General features: G+C 56.8%; 1 protein-coding gene across 6 annotated transcripts in view; it reads left to right on the top strand.

Annotated features, from left to right (window-relative positions):
* The window catches only part of FMNL3 (formin like 3), a 55,343-nt gene extending 38,741 nt beyond the window's left edge, over positions 1–16,602 (top strand). For 2 of the 6 annotated variants that reach the window (XM_030835145.3, XM_060306934.2), the window contains exons 5-27: positions 325–408; positions 3,166–3,318; positions 4,532–4,640; positions 4,821–4,897; positions 5,250–5,343; positions 6,445–6,519; positions 7,101–7,211; positions 7,511–7,660; positions 8,095–8,196; positions 9,190–9,469; positions 9,924–9,992; positions 10,082–10,206; positions 10,406–10,608; positions 11,622–11,856; positions 11,995–12,063; positions 12,192–12,272; positions 12,377–12,506; positions 13,141–13,301; positions 13,617–13,718; positions 14,072–14,164; positions 14,459–14,582; positions 14,717–14,833; positions 15,529–16,600. In XM_030835145.3, coding sequence (XP_030691005.2) covers positions 325–408; positions 3,166–3,318; positions 4,532–4,640; positions 4,821–4,897; positions 5,250–5,343; positions 6,445–6,519; positions 7,101–7,211; positions 7,511–7,660; positions 8,095–8,196; positions 9,190–9,469; positions 9,924–9,992; positions 10,082–10,206; positions 10,406–10,608; positions 11,622–11,856; positions 11,995–12,063; positions 12,192–12,272; positions 12,377–12,506; positions 13,141–13,301; positions 13,617–13,718; positions 14,072–14,164; positions 14,459–14,582; positions 14,717–14,808 — 2,719 coding nt within the window. In that variant the 3' untranslated portion in view covers positions 14,809–14,833; positions 15,529–16,600. Of the gene's footprint in view, positions 1–324; positions 409–3,165; positions 3,319–4,531; positions 4,641–4,820; positions 4,898–5,249; positions 5,344–6,444; positions 6,520–7,100; positions 7,212–7,510; positions 7,661–8,094; positions 8,197–9,189; positions 9,470–9,923; positions 9,993–10,081; positions 10,207–10,405; positions 10,609–11,621; positions 11,857–11,994; positions 12,064–12,191; positions 12,273–12,376; positions 12,507–13,140; positions 13,302–13,616; positions 13,719–14,071; positions 14,165–14,458; positions 14,583–14,716; positions 14,834–15,528 lie in introns of all 6 variants that reach the window. The other 4 variants (XM_030835147.3, XM_030835146.3, XM_030835149.3 and 1 more) reach the window with 4 other exon arrangements.
* The last annotated feature ends 135 nt before the right edge of the window (positions 16,603–16,737 follow it).

Here is a 16,737-nt window from a genome sequence, read left to right on the forward strand (position 1 = left end):
CACGTGCTAGACACCAGAGACCTAGAAAATGATTGAGTGGGGCCCTGGCCCTTGAGGAGGGGGCTTCTGAAAGCTGGTTTGGCTAACATGGTGTTGGAAGGCCTGTACCTTTCCTTATCCCTGGCTCTGCCGCCGAGGGGCGGTCCAGGCCGGTGACGTGACCATGGCTGGGTCTGCCACAGGCTTTGATCTTCAGAATTCTCCCAGCCTGGTGCTGAGTTCCAGAGGATCCAGGAGGGGGTGTCGTTCTGTCAGAGACACCTTTTCCTCCTCCCCCTCAATCCACTTTAGCAGACCCCTCCACTGTGTTTCCTTTATCTGCAGGTGGGTGCGGGAGTTTCTGAATGATGAAAACAAAGGCCTGGACGTGCTGGTGGATTACCTGTCATTTGCCCAATGTTCCGTCATGTGAGTACCACCTGGGACGAGGGTTGGGGAACCATGAGGAAGGACATGGTCCCATTCTACTTTGACGAGGAAGGGTGAGCTTGCAGTAGTGAAGATGGGAATGGGAACCCCAGGCAGGAGGGGAGGGCCTGGGCAGCAGCGTGGGGGTGGACAGGTGGCCAAGGGGCTGTCTGAGATCAGTGAAGAATGCCAGGTGGCTGGAGTAGAAGGTGCATTTTGGGGAGCAGGAGGAGAGATGTGGAAAGGGAGCTCAGAATCGAGCCCGAAGGATCCGACTCCATGCTGGGAGCCGTCCAAGGAAATGTCCTGGCTTCTGGGAGGGAGGCCCTGTGGGATTCGTTTGCTTTGGGAGAGCTCAGTCTTCAAGAAGCAACTTTGGGTCTCCAGTTGTGAGAGGGTTACTCCAGGTCACCCCAGGAGCAGTGAGCATGACCTTTGACGCAGACTGAAAGTGAAGCATTCAGGAGCCTTTTGCAAGCAGATGGGGGGTTTGGAGGCAGCTGGAAGTGAATCAGCGCAGAGGAGAAGGCAGTGTGGGGTAGTGGAAGGAACGAGGGCTTTCGAGTTAAGACAAAGCCCAAAGCCGGGTGTGGGTCTCTTCTGTCCTTTACTGTCTGCGTGACCTCAGGCAAGTTTGCTGAGGGCCTCCTATGTAAGAGGAGATCCATATTCCAGGGTTGCCGTAAGGATTAGATGATAACGTGTGTAAAGCAGTTGTAGTATTTGGAACATAGTCTATACTGTGGTGGCCGCTTTTTATTTGTTAGTTGTTATTATTTAAGGGGTTGCTCCCTACCATAATTACCTAAATATATGGAAAGAGGGATTATATTGACCGTTCATGGCATGGCCAGCACATGCAGACTCAGACCCAAGACTTACGTTGGCCCTCGGGTGACTGATCACCCCGGTTTGCCCGTGACTTTCCCGAGTGTTTGCGCTGAAAGTCCCGTGTCCTGGGGAACTCCTCAGTTCTGGGACTCAGCCCCAACCTCGACTTCCACTTTCCTTGCTACTGTCCTTGCCCCTGGGCTGTTCTCCTTCCTCAGCAGGTTTTCACCCTCATCTCCTTAGGGTTTCAAACTAATGCCTCTCCTAGGTTTGGCCTTTGTCATTTTTTGCAGGTCATCGCCTGTTAAAACCAAGAGTGGCCCACTCCCCATTCCCGTCCCTACAGAAGTCAAGGCTCATGATCCTCCTATCCCTTAAAAGAAACTCACTCTTTTTATAGAAAGAAATGAAAAACATTTGCTGAAGCGATTTTTTTTAAATTCAGAGCTTTTATAGAAAAAGATGTAGATTATTTTTCCAAATAAGCATATCTTGCTTCAAAAGCAAACAAATTCCAGCTGCTTGAAACCAAAATACACTGGAACCTCAGTATTGTAGTGTCCACAGCAGTACCTTTGACTGTGTTTTTAAAAGAAAGACTCGGAGCAGGTGAGGTAAGAGTGTGTGTTTTGGGAAGGGTTGAGGGGAAAAGAGCGAAGCCAAATAGAGTTTGAGTGAAGGCACTTATTTGTAAACTGCACATCCCAGCTCTGGGGAATACTGTTATTCACGGAGGGAAACCACTGGCAAGTGGCTTCCCTGTCCGGGAGACTCCTCTGATGTCTGCTTGAGAGCCCCGTTAAGCATCTGATGGTCAGGGTCCTGAAGTCTGCTCCTGCTTCCTTGGGAACACTCAGGCATCTGCAGATACCGCTTCCTATTTCAGAGAGCCTCGGCCTCTGTGCCTTTGACCCTGGGGCTGTGCGTGTCTGAGCAGAAGGCCTTGCGGGAAGAGCCTGTAGGAAATGCTTGCTAAGTCCTGGGTGACCTACTGGGGGAAGAGGACAGGAAAGAGGAGTGGGGCTTGTTTCTCAGAGAGGGTAGATCCCGATGTGGGGATATGTAAAGGAGAAGGCCTTGTGGGTTTGTGATCTTGAGCTGTCCTTCTTGCCCTGGCTACGCTCCCAAACTGCTGGTGGTGGGAGATGCCTGGTCCCAGAAGCAGGAAGTGACGTAGAAACCATCCCAACTCCTGTGGGGACTAAGGACCCCGGTTCACACCCTCGACCTGTGATTTCTTCCCCGAGGGAAGCTGAAGCCCAAGGAGCCTCTAAACCAGAAAAACCCAGAAGCCTCAAGTAGAGGCTGGAAAGAAAACCCGGTCATTAAAACCCAGTGCTAGGATGAGACCATGGTGCTTTTCCTGAACACAGAGGCCTGTCCCACTCTGGGTTTCTCGGGACCCCCATTCCCTTCCACTCAGACCTGGCCTCGTGAACCTAGTCCAGAGCCACCTGGGCCCCACCCTCAGGGCACTGAGAGGCCCCTTTGGCTGCTGCCGTTTGCCCCCTAATAATCCCTTCAGTTGGCCTGTTCCCCACCACTGCTCTGCAGGGCAGATTCTCCGAGGGGAGCGGCAGCTTCTCTGAGATGTCCCCTCTATGGCTGGGAGTGCAGAAAGTCTGCCAGCTCCCCGCGTCTCTTCGGGCCCATGGGGAGGTGACTCCTGAAGGCCAGTGGGGGGCAGCGGCTGGCCTCAGTCAGCACCCGCATCTCCTCAGATCCCCCTCCTGGTTGCTGCCGGTGACTACTCTGCCCTCCTCGGCCCTCCTGACCAGGGTTGGGTCTCTGCTGCCCAATTCCGCTTTCTCTTCTGCTGCCCTTGCTTCTTGTTGCCCTAGACGTCTAAAGGGCGGGGGTGGGCTCGCCAGGCGGCTTGGCACTGAATTTCTCCTGTGTGTGCGCTTGTGTCCTTTCCTGCTCCAGGTTTGACTTTGAGGCTCTGGAGAGTGGTGACGATGGTGCATTTGACAAGCTCCGGTCCTGGAGCAGGTCCATCGAGGACCTGCAGCCACCCAGCGCCCTGTCAGCCCCCTTCACCAACAGCCTCGCTCGCTCTGCGCGCCAGTCTGTGCTCCGGTATGTGTGCTCTCGCTCTGCCCGCCTGCCTCCCACCCTCGTCCCCGTCCAGGTCTTGGGTGACAGCGGTGAGTGCTCATGCTCCTCCCTTCACTCTTGCTTCCAGGCTCAGCTCTCTTGCCCTCTGCCTGCCAGTCTGTCTCTGGTCTGTCCTCTCTGTCTCCTTGACTCTGCCCAGCGATCTGTCCTGGGTAAGTACGTCACCCTTGGCTGTGCCCACCCCATCTGGGGTTCCAGCCCTCCCCTCTCCTCTCCCCGTCTCTGGGGGCCCCTCCGTTCATCATTCTCACTCTGCCGTTCCTCCAGGCCTCTGGGCAGGGCTGGTCCTCACCCAGCTCCTTAGTCTTCACCAGCTGGTCCAGCACCTGCCCTCATGTCTGTTTCCCTCTGCTCTGCACGCAGCCCCATCGGCTGCCCGAAGACCAGCTCCCACCCAACCTGCTGCGCTCACCTTCCCTTCACTTCTTCCTTTAGGCCTTTTTTTTCCCTCCAAGGCTACAGCGTGTTCATTTGTCTGTAGTATCTGAAGAGCCATCCTGCCCGGAGGCAGGTGGACGGACCGGATGATTTCTGAGAGCCCTCCTACAGAGGGAGGCTTTCCTTTGGGTCCTATGGCCCTTTCCATGGCCTCTGTCTCTCAGCCATGCTTTTCTCCCAGTCTTCTTTGGGTTTTGCCCATTCTAGTCATGCACGAGCAGATACCACTTGTGTTTCCTGTTTTTTCCATGAAACATCACTAGGGGCAAAGTCAGATATAGTCCCTAGCCCTTCTATAGCCTTTGGGGTCTGCTCTGTCTTTTCTAGGACATAGATGTGGGATGGGAGCTAAGATGCCCCTGCCCCAGGGAATGTGTTGAAGATACAGTGACTAGAAGGAAGAGGAAGGATGCCTCAAATGAATGTCTCCTGGACCCATCTTGAGGTCTAGGAAGGCCTACACACCTTGTGTTGTATTTTGGAGGACGTCTGGGCTTAGGATGGTTTGGGCACTGGTTGTAATGCTGGGATCCTGGATAGTTAACTGACAAAGACCTGTTCCAGGGAGGTGAAAACAGTGGAGTGCCCTGCCCCCTGTACCTGCACCCCCTGCATCTCTCTGGGCTGCTGGTGCAAAGTCCTCCATCCCCCTTTTCTTCTGCTGCTGAGGGGCAGCCTGCTGTCTGGGTGATGGCAAGTGCTTCTAGACCCTTCACCAGCAGCCCCTCTCCCCCAGGTATAGCACTCTCCCTGGGCGCAGGGCGCTGAAGAACTCCCGCCTGGTGAGCCAGAAGGATGACGTCCACGTCTGTATCCTTTGTCTCAGAGCCATCATGAACTATCAGGTAAGGCGACAGCACTAGCCACGGGTGCTCTGCCTCATCTCCCGCACCAGGAGAGCTAGGAAGGCACTAGCTTGTAAAAGACAGGTTTGCTGTTGGGCCTGCAGTCAGGGAGCTCCGGCTGGGATCTGTCTTCCCCACCGTCATGGTCTCCCCTCCTCCTGTCCTTTCCCTTTGCTACAGTATGGATTCAACCTGGTCATGTCCCACCCTCACGCTGTCAATGAGATTGCGCTCAGCCTCAACAACAAGAATCCAAGGTGAGTTCCTTCCCTCCCCTTTCCTCCCCGCTCTGCCCAGGACTCTGGAGAACTGGGCTGCACTTGTCCCTGCCAAGAAGTCCCGCCTGGCCTCGGGTCCTGCGGCTTAGGTCAGCACCTTGGTTTGGCCCCTCACCTCTGCTGGAGGAGGAGTGTTCTGCTCTCCTCTGGTCTACACAGCTTAGGGAGGGAGAAAGCCTACCTTCCCCTGCCTTCTTTCCCAAACCCACCCTCTCCCTCACCACCGAGGCTGTCTCTACTCTCTTGAAAGGACTCACCCAGTTGTGGAAGCGAGCTGTGTGGTGGCCAGGGTCAGGGGCTAGGGTGTTAATCTTCATTCTCCACCCCTTAGGACCAAAGCACTTGTCTTAGAGCTCCTGGCAGCCGTGTGTTTGGTACGGGGAGGTCACGAAATCATTCTTGCTGCCTTTGACAATTTCAAAGAGGTCAGTTTCCTATACCCATGTGTGTGCGTGCATGCGTGCGTGCGTGTGTGTGTGTGTGTGTGTGTGTGTTTTTGGCGGGGAGGAGGTGTGAGCCAGGTAGGTAAGCGCCCTTTCCTGTGATCTCACACATCCTAGGGATTTTAACAGCCTAGTGCTTTTAGCTAGGTATTCTGCCCCCTGCTTTTTTAAACCAAAACCAAAACTTCATTCTTACTAGATCTTGTGCCGGGAAAGCTCCTGACTGGCCAGCGAAGGATGCCCTCACTTGAGGGCTATAGTCCAGCAGTTCTAACCTGCTGTGCAGCAGAATACCTGAAGAGCGTGTGTTAAATGCACAGGCCCCTGGGAGGCCTGGCCATCTGTGCGTTAACAGGCTCCCCAGGCCGTTCTGAGGCAGTGAACCCACTGGTAGAACCCGAGGCAGTGATATTTGTAGTGGGAGGAGAAGGCAAGCAGGGATCCTCCTGGGGTGTTGGCTGTCATTGGTGAGGGGAGAGGGAGCTCCTACTTGGAATTCCCCAGACTTGGCCTGGCTTTGAAACCCCCATCTGCTTGAACATAGGATTCCTCGGCATACAGCTGCAGCTGCTGGTCCCACCTCTTCCTCCTTTTTGGACCTCTTCCCTAGCATCCATTGTTCAAGCCAGGAAATGGCTTTTCCTCCTTGAAGCCAGAGGCTCAGAGGAGTCTCTGGACCCCTCTCAGCACAGAGGCTTTCCTGCACCCAGGCCTCTCTCCTGCGTCCCCACTAGGACTTCAGCCTCCTGCCTCAGCCATGGCCTCCAACCTTCCTCCACCCTCCCTCTTTCCTTCAATAGCTCGGCAACACCAGGCCCCTGTGTTTCTTCTTGGCCTACACTCAGAGGCACCCAGAGCCCAGACTAAGGGCACACGCTTTACTGAGCTCCCTCAGGGACCCAGAGCAGATGCCATGTCCCAGGCTTTCTTCTATCATGTCCCAAGTGACCCGTTACATAGAAAGAATTGTGGTTACACTTGGTCTGTACCAGTCCCTTTGCTGGATGTTCCTGGGAACCAGGGCTCAGGGGCTTGGGTTCTGCATGGGACAGATCCTGTTACTGAGAAAGTTTGCTTGTTCAGGTATGCAAGGAGTTGCACCGCTTTGAGAAGCTGATGGAGTATTTCCGGAATGAGGACAGCAACATCGACTTCATGGTGAGGAGCTGGTCCTGGGTCAGGTGCATGCCCAGCAGGGCCGCCCACTCCTTGAGAACGGGGCTGAGCCGACAGCGTACTCTGACGTTCCGTGTAGGACCCAGAGTGGTTCTTTTCTCAGCAAACGCTCCTCATCCACTCACTCACTCACCCCAGAAAGCTTTTAGAAACTCCAGGACAATTTCTGTCTTGGGTCTCCTCCTTTCCCGCTTTGTGTGGCCGCACTGTCCCTGATTTGGACCCTTTGTGAGCTGCTTTCCTCTTCCCCAGCTTCTCCTCAGTTCTCCTCACTTCCCTTCAGTCTAGGGTATACAGCTAGTAGGGTTGTCTCAAGGAATACCTGCTGGTGTGCAAAGGAAATCCGCCAAATCTTCATGTACACCTATTTCTCATGTAATTTACTTGTCTTCGTAAAATGAATATTAAGTTCGACGTTTTCTAAGTTAAAATTCTCTTATTGCTCCCTGAAAGACGTACCTTTTTTACTCCTTTTGATGATCCGCCTGATGATGCTGGCTCTAACAGCCGCCTCCCCTCCGTGTCTCGGCTCTCTCTGCCCCTCTGGGCTGCTCCTTCCCCAGGTGGCCTGCATGCAGTTTATCAACATCGTGGTGCACTCGGTGGAGGACATGAACTTCCGGGTCCACCTGCAGTATGAGTTTACAAAGCTGGGGCTGGAGGAGTTCCTGCAGGTGAGCTGGGCTGGAGTCCTCACGGGATGAGGCGCTTCGGGGAAGAGGACCAGCTTAGCTGTATCACGAGGAGTTTTTCTTTTACAAGAGCCTAGTCACGGATGCTCCTGGCACCCTGCCTGTCTTCTGTGACCTGGGACTCTGGCCTTTGCGCAGAGGGCTCCTCAGTCAGTCAGCTCCGCAGGGCGAGAATCTGACACGGCTACAGTAGGAGCTCCCTGGGTCCTAGGCTCTAGGAAGGGGTCATGGAGGCTGATGAGGAGGCTCCCCCAACTACTACTCTCTCTGCTTTCCCCCAGAAGTCAAGGCACACAGAGAGCGAGAAGCTGCAGGTGCAGATCCAGGCATACCTGGACAACGTGTTTGATGTGGGGGGTTTGCTGGAGGATGCCGAGACCAAGAATGTGGCCCTGGAGAAGGTGGAAGAGCTGGAGGAGCATGTGTCCCATGTAGGTGGTCCTCCTTTGCTGCCAGAACCACTGTTGAGGGTGGGGAGAGAGTGGGGACATCTGAGTCCCAGGAATCCTGAGCTGACCTGCTTACCTCCCGATTGAGCCTCAGGGAAGCCTCAGAATCCACTGGGGCTCTCTAGCGCACGCTCTGGCTGAGACACTAGTTCATCCGCGGTGGAACACACATTGACCTCAGGACTGGGTGTGAGGTGGCCTCAGGCTCGAGAGAGGCAGATGTGGCCATTTGTCTTGCACTATTTCATGTGGTCTCAGACCCTGGGCTCACAGGAGTTACCTAGGGAAGCCACTGGGCCAAGCTGCCTTTGGGGCCCTGGGTGGAGGGGTCGGGCCTGGGTCCTGACTGGGGTTCAGACTGTGCTGAGTGCCCAGACTTTAGGGCCATCCCCAAACCTGCCCTTTTCATCCTGCAGCTCACAGAGAAGCTTCTGGACCTAGAGAATGAGAACATGATGCGTGTGGCAGAGCTAGAGAAGCAGCTGCTGCAGCGGGAGAAGGAACTCGAGAGCATCAAGGTACCAGGTTACGTGGGGAAGGGAGCCCCTGACTGGTACTGGGTGCTGGGGCCTGGGGAGCTTGCTTTTCGTTCCATGTCAGTCATGTCAAGTCCTCGAGCATCCAGATATTAATTCACTCCTGAGGCACTCGAATGAGGGTGGGCTGATGATTTCACCCCATGTTTTAGCTGGAGAGGGAAGCTGGAGCCAGAGTGGGCCAGACATACACACACAGGAGGGTGGGAGCAGGTGGGGCACCTCTGGAGCCCCTGTCTCCTCCTGCCAGCCCACCCCCCTTGCTTCTCCCTCACCTGCACCTCCACGTGCTTCCCCAGCCCAGCGCAATGAACAGGCTCAGAATAGCCCAGGTACTTGGGGCTGTTTATCAGGATATCTACCAGGTATTCCAGATTGGAGAGCAGGGCCTCCTCACATTTCGGTGTCTTCTCTGTCCCTCACCTAACTTTTTGTTAGTTATAAAATCATGCCCCAACCCATCTCTTCTTCCACAGGAATACAAATACGCTGGCTCTGTTGAGCTCAGTACATACCTGCCAAGCCCCTGCTAAGAGTCTGAAGCGCTGAGTCGGGAGTATGGAGGATACAGAGGTGGCTAAGGCAGGGTCTTGTCTGTAGGGGGCTTCCAATTGAGCGACTGTACAAACCAAATGGAATGAGAGCAGGACTGAGGCACAGAGGGCTGAGACTGCCATAGCAGGCTGCTGGTGGGTTAAGGAGAGTTTCACAAGGGCAGCCTTCTACCTGGGCCTTGAGGGACCAGTGAGACTGGGCTGGAGCAGTGAGGAAGGACACTGCAGGGCGCCAGCCAAGCAGGCTTGCTCTTCCGCCCCCCTCTTTTGTTCTGCTGCATTCCAGTTTTCCTTGGGTTTCTGCCGCTCTCTGCCTCTGAGTATCCTCCTGGAGACCCTTGGGTAGGAAGTCTCACTCCCAGGAGCATCGCCTGCTGCGCTTTCAGGTGCTCTTTTCTTAATGGTGCTGTCTGCCCAATAGGAGACTTACGAGAACACGAGCCACCAGGTACACACCCTGCGGCGGCTCATTAAAGAGAAGGAGGAGGCCTTCCAGCGCCGATGCCACTTGGAGCCCACCGCCCGGGACCTAGAGTCAGTGGGCAGCGAGGCCCTGGCCCGGGTAGGCCCTGAGGAACTGAATGAGGGCATGCCCCCCTCCGACCTGGACCTCCTGGTTCCGGCCCCGCCCCCCGAGGAGGCCCTACCTCTGCCTCCGCCACCGGCTCCTCCCTTGCCCCCTCCACCTCCCCCGTTACCAGGTAAGCAGGACCCTTACCTGGTAGAAGGCAAGAGGTGCAGCCTTATTGTGGGGCCAGACCAAAGGCCCAGTCAGCAGCATCTCCACAGGGAGAAACTGGGGATGTGGCTGGAAGGATGTAAAGTCAGGTGGGAGAGGCTGAGGGAGGGTTAGAATCTGAGGGAGGCTCAGATTACTAGGGAAGGGATGTCTATGAGCAGACGTGGATCTGTTTTAAGGAGCGTAAAGATGCTGCTCCCGATTCCTCTGAAGACATCCAAGGAGAGGGCTTAGACCAAAGCAGGGGAGAGTGGGTCAGAGACCGCACGACCTGCCCCGTCAGTTAGGACCCCTGGGAGCCACTTGGGCAGGGAGTTCATGCAGCCTCCTTCCCTGGTAGTCTTTAAGGACAGGTAGGGCGGACAGAGGGGAGTCTCTTGGCCCCTGGGTCACTGTGCTATTTCTTCTTTTCCCAGACAAGTGTCCCCCAGCCCCACCTCTCCCCGGCGCTGCTCCCTCTGTGGTGTTGACAGTAGGCCTGTCAGGTGAGTGTCCCGAGGGCTCTGGGCAGGGCTAGTGGGACCGAGGGAGTGTGTCCTTGGCTCCTGCCTCACTGATCCTCCTTCCAAATTAGCCATTCGCATTAAGAAACCCATCAAGACCAAGTTCCGGCTGCCTGTCTTCAACTGGACAGCACTGAAACCCAACCAGATCAGCGGCACTGTCTTTAGCGAACTTGATGATGAGAAGATCTTGGAGGTAGCAGGGCCTGGGGCCCTCAGGGCTGGGGTTGGGAGCTGGGGCCCAGGTTGCCCTTTAAGGTAGATCTCTTGGCTTTGGAAGAGCCCTCAGACTCAGCCCTCCATGTACCAGAGCTGAGCTGATGCTGGTGTGCTGCCAGCGGGTCCTCTTGTAGGATGAGGCCACAGCATTTTCCCTTCTCATCAACTCCTGCCAGGACCTGGATCTGGACAAGTTTGAAGAACTGTTCAAGACAAAAGCCCAGGGCCCTGCCCTTGACCTCATCTGCTCCAAGAACAAGACAGCACAAAAGGCTGCCAGCAAGGTGACCCTGCTGGAAGCCAATCGTGCCAAGAACCTGGCCATCACCCTCCGCAAGGCTGGCCGCTCAGCTGAGGAGATCTGCAGGGCCATCCACACGTGAGGCTCCCACTGACCTTTCCCTGGTCCCCAGCTAGTTGGTAACCCACCTAGGATCTCCACCTAGGATCCTAGCCTTCCCTGGATTCCAGGGCATTGACAGAACTCCCTCAGTCATCCAGTGGCTTGGCCAGAATTTACTGCATCTGTGCTGTGTGCCAGGCACTGTGTGAGGTGCTGGGGAGTCAGCCCGGACCTTCATTCAAGGAGCTCCTAGCCTAGGGCTTCCCTGGTGGCGCAGTGGTTGAGAGTCCGCCTGCCGATGCAGGGGACACGGGTTCGTGCCCTGGTCCGGGAAGATCCCACATGCCGCGGAGCAGCTGGGCCCGTGAGCCATGGCCGCTGAGCCTGCGCGTCCAGAGCCTGTGCTCCACAACGGGAGAGGCCACAACAGTGAGAGGCCCGCGTACCGCAAAAAAAAAAAAAGAAAAAAAAAGGAGCTCCCAGTCTAATGGGAACAGTCCAGTAACACTGGGTGACAACACCAAGGTAGTGGAGGTACAGGCAGCTTTGGGAGAACAGGGAGGGCTAGGTAGCTGAGCTTGGTGATCAGGGAAGGCTTCCTGGAGGAGGTGATGTCTCACTTGCAACCTGAAGGATGTATATGAACTCCAGGTCAGGGCCTGGAGGGAGAGGCATGGTGCCCTGAGTACTGAAAATTGACTCTGGCTTTAGTGTAAGGAGGGGAGTAGGAGAGACAGAGTAGAGAGGCGAGCAGAAGTCTTGCAGGCTGGGCCTCGTAAGCCACGTCCGGGTGTTAAGACTTGTCCCTAGTTGCAGAGGGAAGATGTTGAAGGGTTCTTAAACAGGGCATGGAATGTGACCCTAGGATTGCTACTGGTGCTGAGTAACACCAGCCCTGGAGTTACTGGAGGTGAGACAGTGAGTCCTCTGCCTCTGGCTGTGTGGTGCTCAAGACCCCACCCTCCGTCCTTGTAGGAGCTGGAAAATGAAGGGATGACAGATAATGTGGGCAAAGGCAAGACCTGAGGTGGTCCCTCCCTCCTACACAGGTTTGACCTCCAGACACTACCCGTGGACTTCGTGGAGTGCCTGATGCGCTTCCTGCCCACAGAGGCTGAGGTGAAGCTGCTGCGGCAATACGAGCGGGAGCGGCAGCCCCTGGAGGAGCTGGCGGCCGAGGACCGCTTCATGCTGCTCTTCAGCAAGGTGGAGCGGCTGACCCAGCGAATGGCTGGCATGGCCTTCCTGGGCAACTTCCAGGACAACCTGCAGATGCTCACGCCGGTACGGCCCCCACCTGTATCATGGTTGTCTGCGGCCGCCCCTCCGCCCTTTACCTGCTAGTCCCCTCCCCTGCCAGCCCCTCCCTGACTTTGCCGCATCCCGGCATGGGGTCACTCAGTTATTCATCTTGCCTTCCAGCAACTCAACGCCATCATTGCAGCCTCTGCCTCCGTCAAGTCCTCACAGAAGCTGAAGCAGATGTTGGAGGTGGGGAGAGGTTGGGGATGGAGGTGCCGGGGCTTCCCGGGTCCTGGGTGGGGGCCTGGCGCTATAGAGAGAGGAGGAAGGAGCCCTCGGGTCTTGCCCTGAGTTCTTCCCGTGCCTCCTTTGGACAGATCATACTTGCCCTGGGGAACTACATGAACAGCAGCAAGCGGGGAGCTGTGTATGGCTTCAAGCTCCAGAGCCTGGATCTGGTGAGATGGTGGGGACAGCAAGCGGCCAGGAAGCTGGATGGGGCAGCGGCTGGGGCACCAGGGTGTTCAGCCCTCTTGCACTGACCGCTGTCCCCCTCTACCAGCTGCTGGACACCAAGTCCACTGACAGGAAGATGACACTGCTGCATTTCATCGCCCTGACAGTAAAGGAGAAATACCCAGACCTGGCTAACTTCTGGCATGAGCTGCACTTTGTGGAGAAAGCTGCGGCAGGTGAGGGGAGCCTGGCCCAGCGAGCCTGCCTCGCGTCCAGCTCAGGACAATCCCTGGAAGCTATGAGGAGGGGGAGCACTTGGGTGCCTTTCTTTCTTGCTTTTGTTTTCTTTTTTCTGACCACTTCAAAGTTTTCCGCTGGGGCCATGGGCAGGGGCCACCCCAGAGGGAGCCTTCCTACAGGCACCAGGCCCCACCCAGCCCTTTCCACTTGGGTGCTGTGGGAGCTGGAAGGGAAGGGCAGCGGTGGCTCTTCACTGCCAACTCCCCCAAGCTGGCCCCAGAGCCTGTGTCTCTGTGATGTATGGGAAGTGCTTAGAAAACCCATAAAGCCCCCCACAGACATAGGGTGGCTGTTATTTTTGCCCCCCTCGTGAAACTGGGGCAGGCCTGGGGCAGCTCTGTTTTGGAGCCCAGCAGTCTGCGGCTCACCTTCCCTTGCTACCTTCGGGGTCATGAGCCCACGGCCTCTTTTCCTTTTCCTTGCCCCTGTGAGAGCTTGGCTAGCTTGGTTTGCCCCTCTCTGTCCACGCTGGTAGCTCTGGAAGGGGGGCGTGAGGAACCGAGTGAGCCCATGCTGAGCGGGAGGGCTGGAGCTGGCTGTAGTCCTCAGCCCGGGCTCTGGTGACAACAGTGTCCCTGGAGAACGTGCTGCTAGACGTGAAGGAGCTGGGCCGGGGCATGGAGCTGATTCGGCGGGAGTGCAGCATACATGACAACAGCGTCCTGCGCAGCTTCCTTAGCACCAACGAAGGCAAACTGGACAAGCTCCAGCGCGATGCCAAGACAGCCGAGGTGAGCACAGGGTGGAGGTGGGTGGGAGAGGCTGGGGCCAAGGTGCCGTGAGCCTCTGGCGGGCTTAGTTCTGGTTCTTGGGTCAGAGAACTTTTGTCAAGCAGCTGGCTGGCTGATCGTGGGGAGAGGGGGCGCTGGGGATGGCAGGCAGCTGCCTCTGGAGACGCACTCTAGGGGGCTTGGCGAGCCCCTAGTTCTTTGCCCTCCCACAGGGGCTGTGGGGGGCTGCGGCTTCTTGTGGGCCTCCTGCCCCTGCTGGGAGCCGGGCTTCTCCTTCCCCGCCAGGCTGACCCCTTCTGCCCACCCCCTCCCCAGGAGGCCTACAATGCTGTTGTGCGCTACTTTGGTGAGAGTCCCAAGACCACGCCTCCTTCTGTATTCTTCCCAGTATTTGTCCGATTCATTCGTTCTTACAAGGTGAGCAGAAGAGAGACTTTTAAAGAGGAGTTTGGCTGAGAGAAAACTGGTAGGGGGAGAGAGGGCTGGGCTTCAGGCTTGGGCCTTTTCCGTCTCCTCCTCTGAGTCCTGCGAGGGAGCGATGGAAGCTGGCCACAGGCCTCTTAGCTGTGAACTGGTGGGCAGGGTGGGGGCCCAGGCCCTTCCTGTCATTGTTTGGGGCAGGAAGTGCCCCTCCAGAGAGTGGCCACCTGGGGTTGCTGGTCCCACTGACACCCACTCTCCACCCTCAGTGTCAGCCCCTCCCCTCACAGCTCACAGCCCCTGTGACTGACACACACACACACACACACACCATCTTTCATGGTTCTTAGGAAGCAGAACAAGAGAATGAAGCCCGCAAGAAGCAGGAGGAGGTAATGCGGGAGAAGCAGCTGGCTCAGGAAGCCAAGAAACTGGATGCCAAGGTGGGTGGGACCAAGAACTGGGGCCTGGAAAACACGGCAAAGGATTAGGAGGGGGTGGAGCAGAGAGCTGGAGAGGAGATGGAGAACTGGAGCCCACAGACCACCCAGAGGGCCTGATGATGGAGTCCAGAGGGATGGAGAGGGGGGCTATGGGAGGGGATTCCTAGGCAATGATGGGGGCTGGGCTGGCGGGCGAGCACAATCAAGGGCATCCTCAGACTGCATCTCGGGGCAGGAACCAGCCCCGCGGTACGTTAGCGGTGACTCCCTTTCTCTTCAAATGCTCGGCTCTAGACCCCATCCCAGCGGAACAAGTGGCAACAGCAGGAGCTAATTGCAGAGTTGAGGCGGCGCCAGGCCAAGGAGCACCGGCCTGTTTACGAGGGGAAGGATGGTACCATTGAGGACATCATCACAGGTGGGGCCCATTTCCATCCCTGGTTCCTGGCCACTGGGCCCAGCTCCCAAACCCCAACCATAGCCCTTTGGGCCCTCCTCCTCCTACCCCACCCCCACGGGGCCTGACCACTGTGTCTCTCTCCTGGGCCACAGTGCTGAAGAGTGTCCCTTTCACGGCCCGTACTGCCAAGCGGGGCTCACGCTTCTTCTGCGATGCAGCCCATCATGATGAGTCAAACTGTTAACCCCCAAGGCTGGGGCCCTTGACAGGTACTGGGCACCACAGTTGCCCTCTCTGCATGCCCACCTCCCAGGACTCCTGCTGGGTCCCACAGGCGCCTCCTCTCCTGCATGACTTGGAACCATCCTCTGGCAGCCCCGTGGTGATGGGGACACATACTCCTTCCCTTGCATGCCCCATGCTCTGAGAAGCATGGCTTATCCCCTGCATGTGCCCTCAGGGAAGTGGTTATCTCTCCCACTAATGCTGTCTGGCTTCTACTAAGACCTAAGGGGTAGGGAGTTGCCAAAACAGGCAGGACCAGGCGCGCCACCGCCGCTGATCACAGAGGCTGAGAGTCTCTGGTCCTGGGCCCAGGTATCATTTGTCCTTGTCTCCTGTAAGAGCTCTGGCAGTGGCTTCTGCCCAGGGGCATCAGATGACCCTTGACCTCTGTTTCCTGATATCCAATCTGCCTGGGGTCTCTTCCCAGCTTCTAGATCTTGCTGAGTCCACCTTGTTTCTGTCACTCCCCAGTGGCCTCTAGTACCCCCACCTGTTCTTCTGAATGTGCAGAGCCCGCCCCAGAAATCTCCCTGACCATCCCCTCCAGTCTGTCTTTAATCTTCTCCCTCATCGACCTCACGGCTGGCTCTTGGCTGGCCCTGCCTGTGCGGCTGGGCCCTCAGAAGGTGGGCCTGGCCCAGCCTCCCTGCCTGTTCATAGGCCTCTGTTTCCCCTACAGGCCTCTACCACCAGCCCCTTGTCGTTCGCCACCAAGCCAGGAGTGCCGCACCGCCTGCTGGCCCCCCTCGGGCTCCAGGCCCCCACTGAGACCTTCTTGGAGGCAGAAGCACTTCAATCCTGAGTCCTTCAAGTCCAACCAGTAGACCTGAAGCCCTGGAATTGGCCAAGGGCCCAGCAGAGGGCTATGCTGCTCTCAACCCAGTGTCCACCCTAGCTCTCAAAGCTGCATCTTGCCTGCCGCCACTGTGGGCACTAGGTCTTTCAGGGCCTGGCACTTCCCTGGTGCCTCCAGTACTGCACTTTGCTCCCAAGGTCTTCAACATCATTTCCTCAAGGGTCAGCTCAGGGCTGGAGAAAACCATTTCCAGCTTTAGGCTATGAACGGGCACCTAGGCCCACCACCACTAGAGCCAGAGGGACGAGAGGAGAAAACAATTTTTTCCTTCTTTTTTCCCCCTTACTTTTTGCAACCCAATGGTCAGCTGCGATCTAGAAGTGTCCAAGCTTAGGGAGCCCTGGGGCGGGGCCCTGCCAGTCTCAGATCATCTTTTACCAGGAGCAAGTCTCTCCTAAGCCTGGGCAGTGTGCCCTAGTGATAAGGGGAAAGGAGAGATGCCATGCTCCCTGCCCTTGGCCCTTTGCGTTCTAGGCTGACTGTCCTTGCCGAGGTGGGCAGAGGACTAGTTTTCTCTGCCTAGAGAAACGGTGTGCCAAGAACGTCCTCACCTTCTTCCCCCAGCTAGGTTTTGTTGGCAGGGGCGGGGTCATGTCGGTCTTAGCTATTTTCTCCGTCCCCTGCCGGTTTCTTCTCGGCCCCTGGGAGGGAATACAGGGGCCCACTCCTTTTTGTACATGTACCACTTCCTTCTCTCTTGTACATAAACTCCAGACTTTCCTTCTCTCAACAAAGGCTTGAAATACCAGGCCTGACTCTGTCTCCTCTTTCTGAGTGTGGCGGCAGGGCTAAGCTGCCCCTTTAGGCTGACCCGAGCCACGGGGATAGAAAGGAGGCTGGGCAGAGCTGCCACGCTAGGGGGAGGTGAGTGCGGAAGCCTGGAGAAGGAGAACCTGGCTAGGTGGGCTCCAGCCACACAAAGGGAGGCAGGCCTGCCGTGAGGCACCAGTGCCCCCTGCTGGCCATGCGGGCACCTGTCCAGCCCCAGCCAGCCCCAGTGCAAGCACACGGAGAAGACAAAAGAGCCACTGG

This window comes from Globicephala melas, chromosome 10, assembly GCF_963455315.2.
Source record: "Globicephala melas chromosome 10, mGloMel1.2, whole genome shotgun sequence".
Lineage (NCBI taxonomy): Eukaryota > Metazoa > Chordata > Mammalia > Artiodactyla > Delphinidae > Globicephala > Globicephala melas.